Source organism: Gavia stellata, chromosome 24, assembly GCF_030936135.1.
Source record: "Gavia stellata isolate bGavSte3 chromosome 24, bGavSte3.hap2, whole genome shotgun sequence".
NCBI classification, from domain to species: domain Eukaryota; kingdom Metazoa; phylum Chordata; class Aves; order Gaviiformes; family Gaviidae; genus Gavia; species Gavia stellata.
Genome location: NC_082617.1, coordinates 12,849,310 through 12,866,861, shown reverse-complemented (window position 1 = coordinate 12,866,861; position 17,552 = coordinate 12,849,310). Strand labels below are relative to the sequence as shown.

General features: G+C 40.2%; 1 protein-coding gene across 3 annotated transcripts in view; it reads left to right on the top strand.

Annotated features, from left to right (window-relative positions):
* MAPKAP1 (MAPK associated protein 1) overlaps positions 1-17,552 on the top strand; it is a 97,047-nt gene that overhangs the window by 36,943 nt on the left and 42,552 nt on the right. For all 3 annotated transcript variants that reach the window (XM_059828809.1, XM_059828810.1, XM_059828807.1), the window contains exons 5-6: positions 3,632-3,808; positions 12,315-12,424. In XM_059828809.1, coding sequence (XP_059684792.1) covers positions 3,632-3,808; positions 12,315-12,424 — 287 coding nt within the window. The remainder of the gene's footprint in view (positions 1-3,631; positions 3,809-12,314; positions 12,425-17,552) is intronic.

The following is a 17,552-nucleotide window of genomic DNA, read 5'->3' as shown; positions in this document are numbered from 1 at the left end:
CCCAGAATAGCAGCCCCTCTTGAAAACAGTTTCATGGATATTTTTGCCTTGGATATAGGATTTCCCTTAGCTCTTCTCAACAAACATATGAGATGTTTCAGAGGTTAAACACTTCAGTTTGATTTGTCATTTTTTTTACACTGGAGAAGAAATAGAAAATTATTTGCAGATGGTGCCATTTCATTTGCTGTTACTAATTTCTGTTCGTTATATTGTACGTTCAAAAAGTGTCCTTTGTGTATGATTAGCTTATTTTTTAACGAGTAAGACATATCTTTGGACACGTGTATATTTTTCAGGAGCACAGCACACCTCAAATGGAACAATGCCTGTGAGTAGAGGTATTCCATGAAACATCATTGCCCATGGCAAAAGTCAGCAGTGGGCAGAAATTAATTTCAGTCTCCCTTGAAGTTTAGGATGTTATGATGTGTCAAAGAGTGATCATGACCAAGGAGGCTGTCTAATGTAATCAAATCTCAGGACAGAAATAATAAAATAAATAATGGAGGCGTGAGTTCCCAAGAACAGTCTAACAGCAGCAATTGAGAATCAGGGTAGAAATGCTCAGAGGAAGGGGCAGAGCCTCAGGACTACAAGATGATTGTTTTCTTGTGGAGTTCTTAATTATTTCTCATGTCTCCATCATCTTTTATCAGCATTGCTGCCTGCCTGTCCTGTAGCAAGGATTGATTTAACTGTAGACCAATTCTCATCATTTCCAAATAAGGAAAGAGCTTGTGCAGGCTGCACATTCTACATTTGCTATTTGTTCCTGATTTAGTCAGTTTAGCGGATTAAAAGCAAAAATCGGGATCGTTGTGACACTGCATTAAAATACATATAGAGAATGCTTCAAATCTGATATACGATGCATGCAGAATGACAAATACACCTACAAGTAACACAGTTTGAGAATAATGAGGAGGTTGTAGACTTTGTAATTAAGAGAAACAACCCCTCTGTCTTTAGGGAAAGAATATATTACTGCCTAATTCTTTTTTCTAAAAGGTAGATGTGAGAGTCTGAAATGAGTGAGTACTGGTTGACAGCTTTGTGAACATTTTGTATTCAGTTAGGCTGCCTTTTTCATTATAATTGTATTATACTTGTCTCTAGTCAGTGTCTTGATATGAAGAACCACTGGCAGTGTTAGCAACCCTGTTCCTGGCCTCTTACGTATGAGCTTTGCTCATCACCCACTGAACCATTCTCTTGCCAACCCCTGATAGATGTGCTGTAATGATTCCACCTGCAAAAAATAAACAAAATCCCTTTCTAGGAATAAATTAATAGTGAGATGCAAAATTCAGATAAACTACCTATTTTTAGAAGTTAACAATGCTATTACATTTGTCAGCTGTTGTACTTACCTTTTGCATTCTGTCCATAGCAAACTCGGATTCTCAAGACTTTGTACCTGTAATTTGAAGCCTAAAGTTCAGTACTTTGATCTCATCCTGGTGGAGGTTCAAAATGCAGAACAATTTTACCCATTGGACTTGTTTTTTCAACAGATTGTGATTTGATCTGTGTTAAAGTTCAGCAACCCACTCCGTGTTTGAAGACATTTGTAAGCCCTTTAATTTATGGGATTTAACCGACATTGTGTATTTTCAGTGTAATTGGTGGGAGATAAGTTGTTGTCACCACCACCTTTTTTTGGCACTTGGATCGCTTTGAGACGGCACTGAATGTGTTCTGTTGCGTGCACGTCTATATGTTCCTCTGGCTTTAATGAGAATTATGCAAATGCATCAAGTACCAAATGAAAATGTTAACTTTATTTATACAGAGCTTTAACTGTGCACCAGACTGCACCTAGAAGAATTCTGTCAAACGAATAGGTTAGAAAATCAGCAGTGTAAGGCAGAGACCAGCAGTGTAGGAAGAGGGGCAGCGGGTGACTACTCAGACTGGAAAGTCTCATAGTGTGGGGTGACTTTTGAGTTACGTTGAACGGGACAGAATGAGGATGCAGAGCTTGGTGTCTGTATTCATAGAAATCTAAATAAAATTAGAGAAGGACCCAAAAATCATGCCAGGCATTTCTCATTACATAAGCAGGATCATCTGTATTATTCACAGCCTTTTTGTTTAGCTTGTTCCTAAAAAGACTGGCACTGACGCAGACCACACAACCTCCGGGCCGAGTAGGCTTTCTCTGGCTGTCAGAGCCCTGGTGCTGTATGAATTCTCTTCCCAGCACTACCTTTCAGCAGTTCCCCTAAAAGTTACTTAAGTGCTCTTGAAGAAGTTAAAAATTAGTTGTACAGCAATGTTCCAGTTCTTCATAACAGTCCAGAGACTTATGAAAGTTTCTTTAATAGTATTGCAGAATTTTCAAAATTCATAGTGACAAGCACTGCTGGATTACCTTTTTGTTGCCAAATTTACAGCTTACATTAATAGTAATGCATCACTATTACCTGTTTTATGTAATAAATGTCTTAGTTGTGACAAGGTGCATATAGATCACCTGGACTAAGCACTCTCAATAAAGTACAGTTGCAACCAAAGGTTCGTGAATTAATTGAGAAAATTGCAAATCAGGTAGTCAGCGAAATAATTCATTGTCACATCCAATCAATAAACTTTGTAAATCAACTCATTTAATTCAAAAAATGATCTATATAGATCAAGCGACCAATTAAACAATTAGCATACACTTTGCAATTAATTAATTTAAGCATCAATCATGCAATTAAAACTCCAAATTTAAACTGCAGAGTTTAGAAACATGCTGCCACGTGAACATTCAAGCTATACTTCATGACTATGGAAAATGCCTGAATGCTGGCACATTTACAATAAGAAAGAATACTTATTTTCAGCTCAATAATTTAAGTATTAGCTTTTGAAATAAATTTTAATATTAGGAAAATATGATTAATACTCTTTTTGATATATATAGATAGTTATTTCCCTATGGGCTTTTGTTTTTGGAAAGAAAGAGGCTTAGATTTTTCTTTCATGTTTTCTTCACCCTGTATCTATTTGAAACTTTCTGTGTTATTTAGTTCTGCTTGTTAGTCTACACTAATTTTTAACTGTTTTTAGTGATTGGACTTCTTAGATCTTTAGAAAAGGTAGCTTTTCTACTCATCGTTGCTACTATGTTGAACAGGGTTTTTACTTTTCCTGTAGTTTATTACACAGTTTACCTGCCCGGGAGCCGCCTTAGCTTTTCAAGTGTACGTTCAGTAAACTTTTACACAGTTGCTTGATCTATGAAAAAGTAGATAGACAGTCGTTGTTTGTCTTTAATTCTAAAATGTAACAGTCCTTTAAAAAAATAAATTTTCACAAATGGAGAAATATTGCTTCCAGCTTTATGAAGTCATGAAACTTTTATAGACTTTGGTGTGTTTTTATCACTGTCAGTCTATTGCTTGCAGTTCAGTTAACGATGAAGTAAGACTCACTGCTTTACTCCGAGGTTTAGGGGTTTTTTCTATTACCACATGGTTATAGTAGCAGGATGTGTTGGGACTTTGTTGGGACGTATTTACATGCATGCCACCAGTGGCTTTTAAGTATATTACTCCTGTAATAGGCGTGTCTGCTGATTTGTTTTCTGCAACATTTAGCAGCTTCCCTCCTGAATAAACTGGTTTTGTCTTTGTTGCAGCGACAACGTCAATGCCTACTGTCTCCATATTGCTGAGGATGATGGTGAGGTTGACACAGATTTTCCACCCTTGGATTCCAACGAGCCCATTCACAAGTTTGGCTTCAGCACTCTGGCGCTGGTTGAAAAGTACTCTTCTCCCGGCCTGGCAGCAAAACAGTCGCTCTTTGTGCGCATGTGAGTATGGATGCTAACTCTCTCAATCACTGGGAAACATCTGTGTGTCCGTGCCACCTCCGCGTCTCTTTTCTTCTCTGCTTTTCTTCATCTGAATGTAGTGAAATTCAGGGGGCATGTGTGTTTGCGGTTCTCTGCGGACGATGCCCTGGTCCGGGCTCTCTCTCGAGGCAGGTAGAAAAGTAAATGCTGCTGGCAGCAGCTCGGGTGAGCCAGTGCTGTGAGTCTAAAACTACAGAGAAGAAAGTAAGCCCTCCTGCATATGATTAGTGTGGAGAACATCAAACTGTTGCACTGCTGCTAGTAAATATTTGGAATTTACACAAAGTCTGAGCTCATAATCTTCATTTTGATCCAGCCATGCTGCTTATTTATGAAAAATATGTTCTGAATAATAAATGAAATAATGTATGTAATAGCTTCAGAGAGTTAAAATTATAAAGTCATTCTTGTTGGATATCCAGAGTCCTTTTCAACAGGTATTAAGAACTGATCTTCCTACTGACTTTTTAATTACTTTGGGAAAATGTATTGAATTTTAGCAGGAAAAAAAAGTGCACTCATGGTGTTGGGGTATTCTACATATGAGGACTTCAAAATCTTCTTTCAAAGCCTGATAGACAAAGTAGTAAGTTTGCATTTTAAGACTGGTTAGTGGACTGAAAAGCAAATAATTTTAAATAAAAATAGTTGCCGAGTGCATTAGTAACAATGCAGTGATAGAGGAGAGAAATGAGCAGTAAATGAGCATGCCAGGTAGAACAGGACTGGACATGCTACTCTAAAGTCCAGAAGAATTTTGAAGAGGAAGACCCCATCTGCCACTGAAACTTGAAGCTGTCTGGCTTGTAGCTCAAGAAGAATTTGCTGTATCATTATCCGTGAATTAGGGTTTGAGTGATATATACTGTGCTTGATCACTTTTATTTTTCTTTACTGGTGAGTGAAAAATCTTTTAAACCATCAGAAGGCCTTAATTGCTATAAAAAAATACTAGTAGCATAAGCTACTTCTTCCTTGGGAAAAATATTTAATGCTTGGATCTCTTGAAATGAAAATGCTAATAGGGTTTTTCTGGCTGTTGGACATTTTTTTAATTTATAAAGGATTACTTACATTTCATAACCATGCAGCTGCTTCTGGTTTTGAATAATCAGACATTTAAAAACATTTCTGAGCTATTTAATTACATTTTTATATTCTTACTGTGGACTGTGTTTCTTAGAGACGTTCTAAAGCATCCTGCTGAAAGAAATTTTTCAGAAATCCCACGTCTGTTTCCCAAAGGCCCATTTGCTTTATTCCGCTGCATTAGGTCATTGGAAAATAAAATATTCTGTCAACAGTATTTACAAATAAGTTATTCAAGGTAAACATATTCAGCTGTGCCTAACTGGATGCAGTCATGTGGAAGCTGATACAGGGAGGAAATGAAGCAGTCTTGCCAGTCATATTACAAGGTCCATTTTTGGTTTGTGCAGGTTACGGTCACACAGTTGAGCCGGGCAACTGACTTTTCCGTCTGTGGAATTGAGAATATTTGGTTCTTTCCACCTGACTGAAGAATGCTGCATGTTTTATCTGAAAGAGGGAATATCTCTTTCACCTGCGTGCAGTTCTCTAGAGTCAATGCTATTGCCATGAATTTTATTTTTTTAATTTTATGATTCTATGATTGTTTTATCTTCATGATAGTCCTGCATTATCAGTACCCCCAGAAAAATTCCAGCAGGTATATAGAAAATTCTGCTCTAATTCCATGCAATCAAAAAGGATCACGAGTGTTTATTGCAGGTAGACCAGTTAAGAAGCCTGTATCATTAGAAGATTCTAAATTGTTGATGATTTCTCATCTGGAAAAAGTTCCCTTTCTTTCTCAACTGCCTCCTACCTAAATCCCCGTTGCCTGTACTCAGTACATAACTAGGGATTAGTATTTAAATGCAATGAACGCATGTGGTCTCAGATTTTGGACATTAGCTCGGAGGAGCTGGAACTGGTGTTCCTGTGTCGAGCCTGGAGACTGCAGCAGGATCCTGGCCGGGCCAGCAGTTCTCTGACTGGTGCTTGTAGCAGGATTAGGGTCTAGCTGCAAATCTTGTACAAGAAATGTGAAATCTTTTGCTTTAACATAATTCATGCTTGTGTGAGGACCTTCCTTCTAACTTGGGAGGTTCTGCTTATTAGAAATAGGACAACTGCATCATAAGAAGTGCTTTTCTGAGAGGGGTGTGTTTTTCCTGTGTCCACATGTTAATTTGAAACTGCTTGTACTTTCTATGTAAATAGTTATTCGTAAATAGTTAGATTTGAATTAGAGTTTTTAACGTGTCCCCTAGAATAGAGAATTACTTGATCATCCCTTGATCAAAAGATTATTACTACTATGAGTTTACGTGTGCATGCTGTCTTATTTTTGTAGGGATTTATTGTAAATTCTACATCTTCTTCCTTCCCTGTCATCCTACTAGTGCATGTAATTGTGTTCTTATATTTTGCATCTCTTTTTTTCCTCCTCACGCTGAAGTATTTCAGCTGCTGCTGTGTCAGGCTTGTGACTTGTAATGTTTATTAGTATTGAATCACTGTTGAAAAAAGTTGATGCTTCTGAGAAGCTTCATGATGAAGCATGGTGTTTTATTTCAGATCTCACCCATCCTGCGTATTGGGTATATTTTCAAGATGTTGTGCAGTTACCGAGCTGACAGTTACGGAACCTCGCCGGGGACCCCGTTTCAGCAGGACATGTTTGAGCAGAAACAGTTTGCAGAACTTTATACACTTAAACTCCTGCCAAGGCAAACTCTTAGCCACTTGAGTTAGTTATAAATACCCAGTGGCGCTGGTTGGAAGTAGCCCACGGTGCATTTTATATTCTGAGCTGAATGTGAATGTCTTTGTGGCTGTACAGAGTAGTAAATAATTGAGTTTGATTAGGGAGAGGGACCTCATTATCCCCCCACCTGTGCCCAGCTGGTAGGGGAGGGTCGAAATGAAGCCATTAGCTGTCTCTCTTACTGGCATCTCAAAGAGCTCAAATACATCTGTGTCTTATTTTCTTTTCTGGCACAATCAGTCGAGCAAGCTAAGCAGGCATGACCGAATTTGGCAAGTTCCAAGGACTCTGGCAAAGTTACACAAGGAGAAGACGGAGGGCAGTCATTCTGGCTTCGAACTGCCCATTAGTCTAGCGAGTTATGTTTTTGGAAAATGTCTGTTGTGGAAAGGAGTACTTTGTCCAATGTCAAACACGGCGTTCGCAAACAGCCCTCTTTGATGTCGAGCGTGATTTGTCAGGAGGAGTCAAACAAAGCACTGCATTCATGTAAATGCAGACTTCTTGAGATGATGAAGTAATACCTGAAAGACTCTGAACGAAGGTAGCTTAAAATAAATCTGTACTATCATTAGGGCTTTTTCCCTTGGAAATTTTATTATCACAACTTGACATACTCAATCTAATGGTTTTTCTAGGAGTTGTAGCTCAGCTGCCAGTTGGCACATGGATGAAATTTGGCATACAGTTCCTCTGCTCTGTAGCACTTTTTTTCTGTTTTTATATTATGTTTAAATTGCTTTGACTATTATGTATGCATTTTTCAAAGCAGCACCTCTGCCTTACCTGATAGATTAAGGTTTGAAACACTTTTAAAATATCAGGCTTCCATAGTACATTTACAAATTCAATTCAAAGCTTTGAAATGTGTTTTTTACTTAAATTACAGAAGCACTCCCCAAAAGGCCTGCTATCAGTTTTTACATGGGTGTAGGTAATCTACAAAGCATATTTTAGACTATTCATAAAATGCAAATTTAAGAAAGTTAATGTAGGTGCTGAAGTTAAGAAGGTAGACTCCCAGGATAGTGAATGGGGAGGGGTAGGACCCCAAGAAAGGAGTCAGAGCAGGAAGCTGACTTGTTAGATGTCTGATGATAGCTTATAGTAGTGTCAAAATATAGCCAATTAAACTCCAGAGCACATAGTTATCCAAGGCTAACCTGAGATGCACAAAAGCAAGATCATTTAGGCTCGGAATAAAAATTGTGGCTGGCATAGTTATTCTGGTTTGTAGCACTTTATCTTAAAAATTACCCAGCTTAACTTAAGTACATTGCGTCAGCTGGGATTTTTAGTCTTAACTTTGGCTTTGTGCTGATCAAGTGGAGATCATTATTAGTCATTCACAGACACTTTCAACCATTCCAACTATTTTTTGCAGTGAGCTTTAAGTGCTATAAATTCCACTTCAGTGTTAAAAATACTTAAAAATTTTTTAAAAATGGTCCAGGTTGGAAAGGCAGCTTTTGGGAAAGTTTGTTTCTCGTTCAGAACAGAAGCCTTTTGTCCCTGAAGTGTTGGGTTTTTATTTTGTTACCCAAACAGAGCCCATGGAGGGGACACTGCCTGTTTCCATGCCGCCTCTAAGCGCCTTCCCCTCCAGGCAACACCCCGTCGTCAGCCCGCCAAAGCTCTCGCCTCTTCTGTTGTTTTCTTTTTCCTCTTCTGAACCTTGCCACCCTGGCTCCAGCGCTGAGGCTGTAAAAGAAGATGGAAAGCCAAGTTACCGCAGAATGATCACTATCATTAACATTCACGGGTGGTTCACTTATCATTCCTGACTGCACAGACATGGCAGCCGTTATGAAACGTCCACAGGTGTAGCACGATGATACATATTACATTGTGCCACAATGGATTTATGTATTCTGTAACAAAAGAAAAGTGTAATGAAAAAATACAGAAGGTAATCCTTTATTCCTCCACTGCACAATTTATCAGTAATGCCTGTGGATGATAAGTGCCAGGGATTTCCTTTGCTTGATTTAACCTTGTCACCCAGGTATGTTTTTGCAAAATGACAGAAAATACAAGCTAAGGAATTTCTTTGGCTTCCAATTTGTAAGCAGCAGTTTTAATTGATTGAATAGCATCTGCTTGTCTGTCCCGTTTTCTAGTGTGTTGACTTAAAATAAAGGTATCGCACGTTAGCAGAGTAAGCTAAAACACGTAATTTATAATCGTAATTAAGGATATGCTGGAATTAGGTTGAGTGAGGACAGTTCATGCACATTATCAATGTGGCACATAACTGGGAAGCTGGCACAGTGAGGTGGGTGTGTATTTCTTCCAGAAGAGCCTCACTGTGCTATTTTCACATAAAGGCAGGTTGCGGTAGATTGATGATGTTTTAGGCGATCCAGTGCGGAGGGTGGCTCCAAGACTCCCTGCCTGTTTGATAGCGCTCCAGCACGCCAGGGACGGCGCGGGGCTTCTCCTCTTCTGCGGCATGGGAAGTGTGCTCTGACACGCTGGCCTGACCCCAGGATGACGGCAGGATCTCTTTGGTCTGGGCTTAAATCCACTCTCAGCTCAGATTTGTGGCTTTACTGAGTGCTAAAATGTCATGATTGAGGTTCTGTGGTGTATTGTTAGGGAAAAACAGCGCTGCACGCTTAGTGAGCTGGAGCAAAGGAAGGGGAGAATCATGCGTCTGAACTGGGACGGGTGTTTCAGAGCCTCTGGCTCTGTTCCAGAGCAAATATCCAAAAGTTTACAAATGCGGGGTGCGCTTTACATTTCACTGCTCTTGCCAAAGTCTCGCTTACTGGATAGCACACTAAATATAGTAAAACACAGAGGTTTCTCTTATTTTGCTTTGATCACTAAAATAAACTTTTAAAGATTGTTCTGGGATGAGATCCAGCTTCTGAGGCAAAGAATGGCCGTGGCTCAGGCATGAGTTAGTAATAGAGTGTCAGGAAAATTAGTCTGACAGTTCTCAGGCCAGCTGCTCGATGGAAAGAATCGACCAAGTCAGGATGGCCTGAGACACGAGCGGGATCAACAGCAGCATGTGCTCTTTAGCAGCTGAAGTGTTGGCAATCGAAAGACAATCTTCCATTTTCGGGAGGTTCCAGATACGCGTTGGTGTGAGCAGCCCCGAGCTGGGTCAGCCGTGCTCGGTTGCTGTTGTTTGCTTCGCACCCAGCGGGAAGCGGGGCTGATCCCTGGTGTAGGCTGCAGGCCCTGCTTTGTTTGAGGGAAAACACATTTGGAAAACATTTTGTACTAAAGGAAAAAAAAAAATAATTGTGACTCCAGTCATTTTGGCCGTAGAAGGTTTTGGAAAACTTTCTTCACCTTTGCTGGGTTTTTTTCCTGCAGTATTTTAATTTATTTTCCTGTATTTTGGTTGCAGTTCTCTGGAAACCTTCCTTCTGTATTGCAGAGCATTATACGAATTACCTGAAAGCACCAGATGTCTTTTGAATCAGTGTTCTGATGGTTGGGTCCAGTGTGCAAGGCTTTTCTTGTAGCGCTTCACTGACAAGCATCATGTCATTTAAATAAAAGCGCAAACGTAGTTTCCTTTTTGTAATTGTAGTATAATTGTATAAGAGGTTTTTCACTTTAAAGAATCCACTAAATCTAGCTCAGCCGCTCAGTTCGAACTAGAGCTGTAATGACTTTGGGAAGCGAGGCGAACGACTGGGAAGCTGCTGGGCAAAGGCAAGATGTTGTGCAGTGCTCGTGCACGTTGCAGGGCTCCGTAGCAGCTTACAGGAAGCTTTGCTCCTCAGTAAAGAGTTTAGGAAGGTCTCTGCTCACTGTATGGCATTAGTCAAAACCCCTGAATCCTTGGGCTGTGCCGTGGATGGTGGGCTCACCACTGCGGACATGGATGGCACTCCCTCACGTGGAGCAGTGGGCTCAGTTCTGCTCGTTCTGTATTTTAATACACGTGGCAGAGACAGAGAGGGGAAAAAGTAGATGCATGAAAAGGTTGGGAATATTTGGTTTGAAGACGAGTAAGATAGAGTTATAAATAATAAATTGTCTAGAGAACATAAATTTGGGGCTTTTAGGCAGTTTCATTTTGCCAGGAACAAAGGGAATTGAGAATGAAATTCAGATGAGACTAACTCACAACTGATGAGAAGGAAACGCCATTTTATACCAGTGACTTGTGGGACTGTCTGCCGTGGGGTGAGGAGCCCAAGGAGCTGGGGCATGCTCCGAAAACAGACCCATCTGCTATGTTACTTGCAGCGTGGCAGGCATTTTTATTTTTTCTAGTGCAGGAATGACCAGCCGTTGTGGATTTCTTGCCCGTCTCTTCAGCCTGTTCCAGCCACTCTCAGCAGATGATGTTGAGTTGAAAAGCTTAACTTTGGTAAATAAGGTGGCTCTGTGCTGTGAGCGGGGTGAAGGGGGACAGTGTGTGCTTGCTGTGCTGGTAGTCGCAAGAAGAGCACGAGTGAGCTGCAGGACCGCAGGCTGGTGGCCAGCACGTGCCCAGGCAGGGATTTCACTGGCCACCGTGTCTGCACTGCAGCCAGTGGCCAGGAGTAAGTGTTGATGTACGGTGAGGGCTTGAAGATGGCATTTATTCATCTAGGCTGTGTCACAGCGTGGGCCACATCTGAAGTGATCTGAACTCCAACTTGTATTCCCAGCGTTTGGGTCTTAAAGTGACATGTAATACAGTCTTGTTTTTAATGATGTAATTGTGTTGCTTGGATTGCTTTTGACTGCCAGTTGCTTTTAAAAATATTCCAGCTGTGATATTCATATAGAGCTCTACTCCCTGATTAAAATTCCTAGTTGCCAGATACAAAGCTCCTCCTCCTGTCTAAATAGCTTTGCAAAACAGTTTTTTCCCTGCAGTGCAAATCTCTCCCTGTGGTGCCTAGCAGCTCTCGAATTTCTGTGCTAACTGCAGTGACATCTACTGACATGAGCAGAGATTGACTGCAAGGTCTAAGGGGCAAAATTTAGATATATTAATCCAGAATCTCTTCTATTATATTGTCATCCTCTCCGCGTCCCCAGTGATGCCACTTTCAGTATTTGGCTGGTGGTATCTTCCGTAACCATCCCCACGCTGTTTGCAGTGTCTGCCCCCAGCGTGGACTCTGCTGTGGGCAATGAATGGCCGGGACAGGAGCCCTGCTGCCATAAACCTTTCCGTGAGATTTTGTGCCATGACGTTCACAAACATGTGTCCGAAGAAGGCACATTACGTTTGAACTAATGCTATACATTAATACTGCTGAAAAGCTGCTGTTATTTCTCTGAGTGTTGCTCTTCCACTTCTCCTTGAAGATTTGTTACATCTGCCATCGGGACGCGTGTGAAAATGACATTGCAAACGGTTTCTCTTGTATGCACTGTGAAATGCCTAGCAGATACTTCATAATGAGTGGTTGAGGAGCTCCACAGGTACATTTGCTCGTTTTTCTTTTTTAATGATGAACACAAATTGATCAAAAATAATGATAAATTAGGAAAATCCTTACACACCTTGAATCTGAATCCATTTTCTTCATTTTTGTCTCTGCCTTTGTAAAGAAGTTTCCTCAGTTTCTCCTTTTAGCTTACTTTTATAGCACAACTTTGTTAATTGTTGTGCCTAACAAGTCCTTTGCTTGAAACTAATGAAAATTGCAGTGAGCTGCCTGATGATGATGATTTTGTAAAAATGCATGTGCATCTGTCTTGCAGAAATGCTGCTCATGGATTCTCACTTATTCAGGTGGACAGTATGAAGGTCACCATGAAGGATATCTTACAAAAGGCCTTAAAGAGAAGGAAGGGATCACAGAGAGGCTCAGGTGGGTTATTTATCGTATTTTCTAGAGGGTAGGGTGTTTTTCCATGAGCATATTTTATATCTCTCTTTAACTGTTGTGAAAGGTGCTCAGTTTTTTTCAGTGGCTATTGTGATTTTCAGCACCGCTCAAAAGCAGTTCTGTGCACAGGTTTGTGTTCTAGATACTGGCAAAAAGCAGGCAGTGGAGGAGCTGCATAATGTTTGCTGCAGAGCAGTCTATCCATTACTGCAAATATTTATTTATGATAACAAAGCCATTTGCATTCAAGTCTAGCTAGTGGTAATTTGAGATGATGGGTGGAAGTACAGTAAGACCAGTCCTTGACAGAATTTGTATACTTTTAATTTATGTAAGAAAATGACACTTAGTATGATTTTAAATAATTTAAAGGATTAATTCTTACTTGTAGAGAAAAAGAAAAATTTACTTTTTGCAATGTTGTCAAAATACTACTATTCTAGTTAAGACATAGCAACATTTTAAAAACGAAAATTTACAGTATTGCATTTATATTTTAGAGCAGTGCTTTTCCAGGGTGTAAATGTGCATTCACATATATGTTATTTCAAAAGTGTAAGGCTGAGAGATCTTACCAGCAACAAGAAATAATTACTGTGAGAAATTGCACTGAGTCTTGTCACGCAACAAAGGAACTTTAATATAAACCTATCTATATACTAGGTAAAGATAAGGATCTTGTCTTTGTAAATGAATGAAACCTCCTTATATACCCTTAGTTTTAACTATGGGAAAAGAAAATAAACCCTGTTCTCTTCAGAAAAAGTAGTTCAGTGCAGTTTTTAACCGAGTGTATAATCTGTCATGGATTTAATTAGCTATCTTCAGATGAGAGCTGAAGTTTTAATAAAAGTTAGAAGAGATAACACAGTGAAGGACACGGATGAGCTGTCTCAAGGCCATATTCCAAGGGAACGATAAGAGCTGTAAAAAATGGCAGAGGAGAGCAATTGAATGAAGCAATGAAAATCTGATTCTCGTAAAAAAAAAAAAAAAAAAAAAAAAAAAAAGGGGGGGGGGGGGGGCAGGGAAGCGAGAGAGAGATGCTGGTAGGGGTGGTTGTAGATGAGACCCGCCAGCGTCTGCAGCAATTTGGCCTCTGGCCAGGAGTCATTGTTCACCCTCGGCTGTGGCGGCTCGGTCCAGATGTGCCAACTGCACGTTTCGGCTTTTGCCAGCTGACTGCGCCGTTTGATAACCAGCTCTCTGGATGCCCATCACTGGCCGCAGAGATAGAATTAAATGATGATGATCTTCCCACAAGTTGGGAGAGGAAACAATGCATATAAATCTTGATTTCATCTCAGCGTGAGAAGTCTTTATCCATCATCACTCATAATGAACAAGTCGTTAGCTGCGATGAATGGTGTGCTGTTTTTTTCAAACACCTCTTTTGTTCACTTTTTGGGTGACTTTTATTTATTTCCTGGGGTCAGATTTCTCTTCCCAGAAGAGAGGTGGCTAAAGGATTCACTTAGCTCAGTCTTCAAACTACTTTCCTCCTTCGTGTAACAGATGTTTTATTCTTTGTCCATTTGAAATTTGGTTTTGCTTTTATTTTGTTACTTTTGCTCAGTAGCTCAGAAACAGAATGGACCTGTCATTTATTCCTTCAGCTAATACATTCATTTCTACTGTCTTGGCACTCCTGCTCAGAAACCTTTGTAATAACGGGGTATATAAGCATGTATGTATAATTTTGGGGTTTTTTAATTATATAAGAAACATCTAAATTTACTTTTTCGAAATTATCCTTGTGACATCTCACCTCTTTGAGTTACGACCATCATCCCTGCTGTGGATTTAACCACAGTAGAAGTTGCGACTGAAAACCTTTTGGTTACTTGTAGGTATCTTCACTTTTGAACATATAATCGGGTTTCTTGAAATAGTTGATGTTGCTTGCAGGTTTCAGTTTAAGCTTGTGTACAGATACGTCCAGAATTAGGACCTGCAGTTGTAAGCTTCGTGAATTGGAGTCACTGCGAGAAGAGTGATGACTCTAGGGAAGGGTTTCTGCTTGAATTCCCATACTACTGAATTTCATAAATGAAATATTTTTAAATGTTGGTGAGCACTCGTAATGCATTATTGAAATTGTCATGTAATACTGTCACGTGGGTGAAGGGACTTCTCAGATTAGGTATTTATGTATTAAATTGGTAAATAAGGAATGAAACTTTTTTATTAAAATTATCTTCCCTTATCCAAAAATTCCCTTATTCCCAATTACTTCCCTCATCCAAAACTGTGATTCATCAGTCAGCAGACTTGGGGGGGGGGGCAGGGGGTTTTAGAGGGTCTTGCCTGTTATCTTTAAAACAGCAGAAGTCGCAGCTGTCTGCACAGAGGGATCCTCTTGCTTGCACTGCCCTCTGCATCCAAAACAAGCCTTTCACAGTCCCGTCTGCTGCCGTTAGCGGCGCGGGGTGGAAACGCTGCCTGGGCTAACAGACAGTTAACACGCAGGATGGCACCGCAGCGGGCATGGGGAGACTGGAGCGGGAGTAGGAAGAGATTTTGTCATCATTCTTCATCTACCACCAGAGTCTTCATATTTGGAGTGGCTATGCCTCTTACTTTCACTGGGAGATACACAGATAAATGGAATTTAGGATCAGACTATTAGCACAGTACAGTCCTGTGCTGTGGTAGTTCAAGTCATTATTAAGCAGCGGATTAGGATGTCAAAGTTCTGAATAAAAGATAAGACATAATTTAGGAAAAGCATTTCTTCTCATTCAGCAACACTTCAATTTGAGTTGATTGTTCTGATTTTTAAAAAGTACTAACCAAAAATAGACTTAAGATGTTTATTTAAAGCTTCTGTAACAGTTTTATTAAACTGGAATGCCGATGAACTTTTGTGCACGTTTTCAGTGTGCCTCCAGACCAGTCTTCACAGGACAAATGAATTTATTATGTTTACAGCTTATGCTGTTTTCAAGTACTTGTAAAAGAAATTGCTTTCTGACCTATTTTCACCACTGGCTTACGTGACATTTTTCAAATTGGTCCTGTGTTTGTAGGAAAATGCAAACCTCGGTTGGCTGTTTTGAGTGAGGAAGAAATTGAATCATTTCTCTTGTATAGTCAGGAAGGGGATGTTCCAGCATTAGCACGGCTAAAATACTAGACTAGTTTTCTCTAATTATTTTATTCAGCCGGTAATCTGCAGCTTACAAGTAGGTTTTTCAACAAGCAATTGAGTCACAAGTTCCTGAAAATCCATATGCCTCGATCACCTCTGTGAGTTGATGACCTTATGAGCTTCTCTATTTTTGACTTTTGTTTAAAAGTGCCGTTACCATCCTTGCAGCTACCAACCCTTGCCTACCTCAGGGAGCACGAGGCTGATAATGACACAGAAAGTTTCTTGTGACAAAGGGTCGTGCAGAGCCCAGGTTTCTGTACGTTCCGTTTCAGCACATGCGCCGGCATTCATGTAGCTGTAGTGTGAACTATGCCTGTAAAAAATAGTATCAATGTGTTTATTTCAAAATCCCATTTGTTGAAAAGACTAAAGCTGAATAAAGACTTTTGACTGCAATTTAACTCCAAGCCAAAGATTATTTGTCACAGGAAGATGTAGGTCAATAGAAGGAGATAGAAGTGGAGTACAACCTTTGTTTCATAGAAAGCGGCATGAAAGAAATGGAAGCAATATTCTGATTGTGCCTAGCTCTATTTAGATGGTATGTTAGATAAAATTATTGCAAACTATTCAAACTATGTCACACGCCTTGCAGTTTTGCTTTCTTAGTGTCACAAGGCCTTAGAGGTATGAACTCTGACCATTTTTAAATATTAATTTTTGAGTCAATCAACAGGAAATGCAGGCAGTAAAATAACCTGTACGTGTTACAGCTGAGAGAACCGTGGCTCTTGAGTCATTTCATAGAGGACATGGTTGTACTGAGGCCGTGCTTTGGGAGCCCGGTGACCTGTCCCACAGCAGGCAGCGGCAGGGGGTTAATGGGAATACTGCATCATCTCTTGCCAGGTGCCCAGATAACCAACTGGAAGAAGTGCATGGGAATGGCTGCAAGTTGGGGAAAAGCCTGTAACAACCAGTCAGTGCTACATACTGGAGAAGATAGATCTGCAGAGGAAATTGTTGAGGCAGATGTTTAATTAGGTGGAGTCAGGCTGGATAAATCAGGATAGGAACCGTCTATGCAGATATGCTGGTGTGCCTTCCTTTTCCCTGGGCTGGTTTCATTGTCTTTAAAAGCTAACTGTTCTTTTTTGCTTAGGGAAGGAGCAGCAAAAACAGTCATATAACCTCGCTGTTATTGTAATGGATTCCCTTGTGTACGCTCATAAAACAGAAAATGTAATTGATGTTTTCTTATGGTAATGAAAAATAACTAAGTAGAATACTTTATCATCAATTTGTTTAACCTATTGCATGCTCAGCAGCATGTATTGCACATGCATATTTTACGTGAGAGCTGGAAATAAAACACTCTAGGTTGTGGAATGAGCTCCTGGAGGAGACTGGTCTAATCCATCGATGGACCACCTTGAGGGAGGCTCGGTGACGTCTTTCATGGAAGTGAGTTTTCTTAAAATAGCCAGAATGAGAGAGGAAGAGACTAAGGATGGGCTGATACCCTAACCACCGCGGGGCACAGCAGCGGCGAGGGAAAAAGAGCTCCCTTCAGTGCTGCAGGGACCTTGCTGTGCATATCGCGTTGGCCTGGGCATTGCGGAGATACTGGGACAAAGGCCCTGGGGAGAACCCCAATATCTGTAGATAGTTTAAGGATTGCTTTGTATAAACTTGCCATGTCTAGATCTCTTTGAGAATGTTTTTGAACGTTGTGACCACTCCAGCAGCTGATGGTTTAAATGTAAAATTGGTGCTGTCTGGATTTCGGACAGATGTAATAATGGAGTCTTGAAAAGCCTTTTTAGAAGGTGAGATTTGGGTGTTTTAGTACTTGGTATAATTCTGCTTCCTAGAAATCAGTAAGAGTCTTAATATTAACTTCTAAAAAAAGGTAGATACTAGGCAGGCTTTTAAAATCCCACCCTCATGCTTTGCAGAGAAAGTTTTGTAGGTCGTGCAGATCATGTTGCATAACTGTGAAATACTATTATCAAT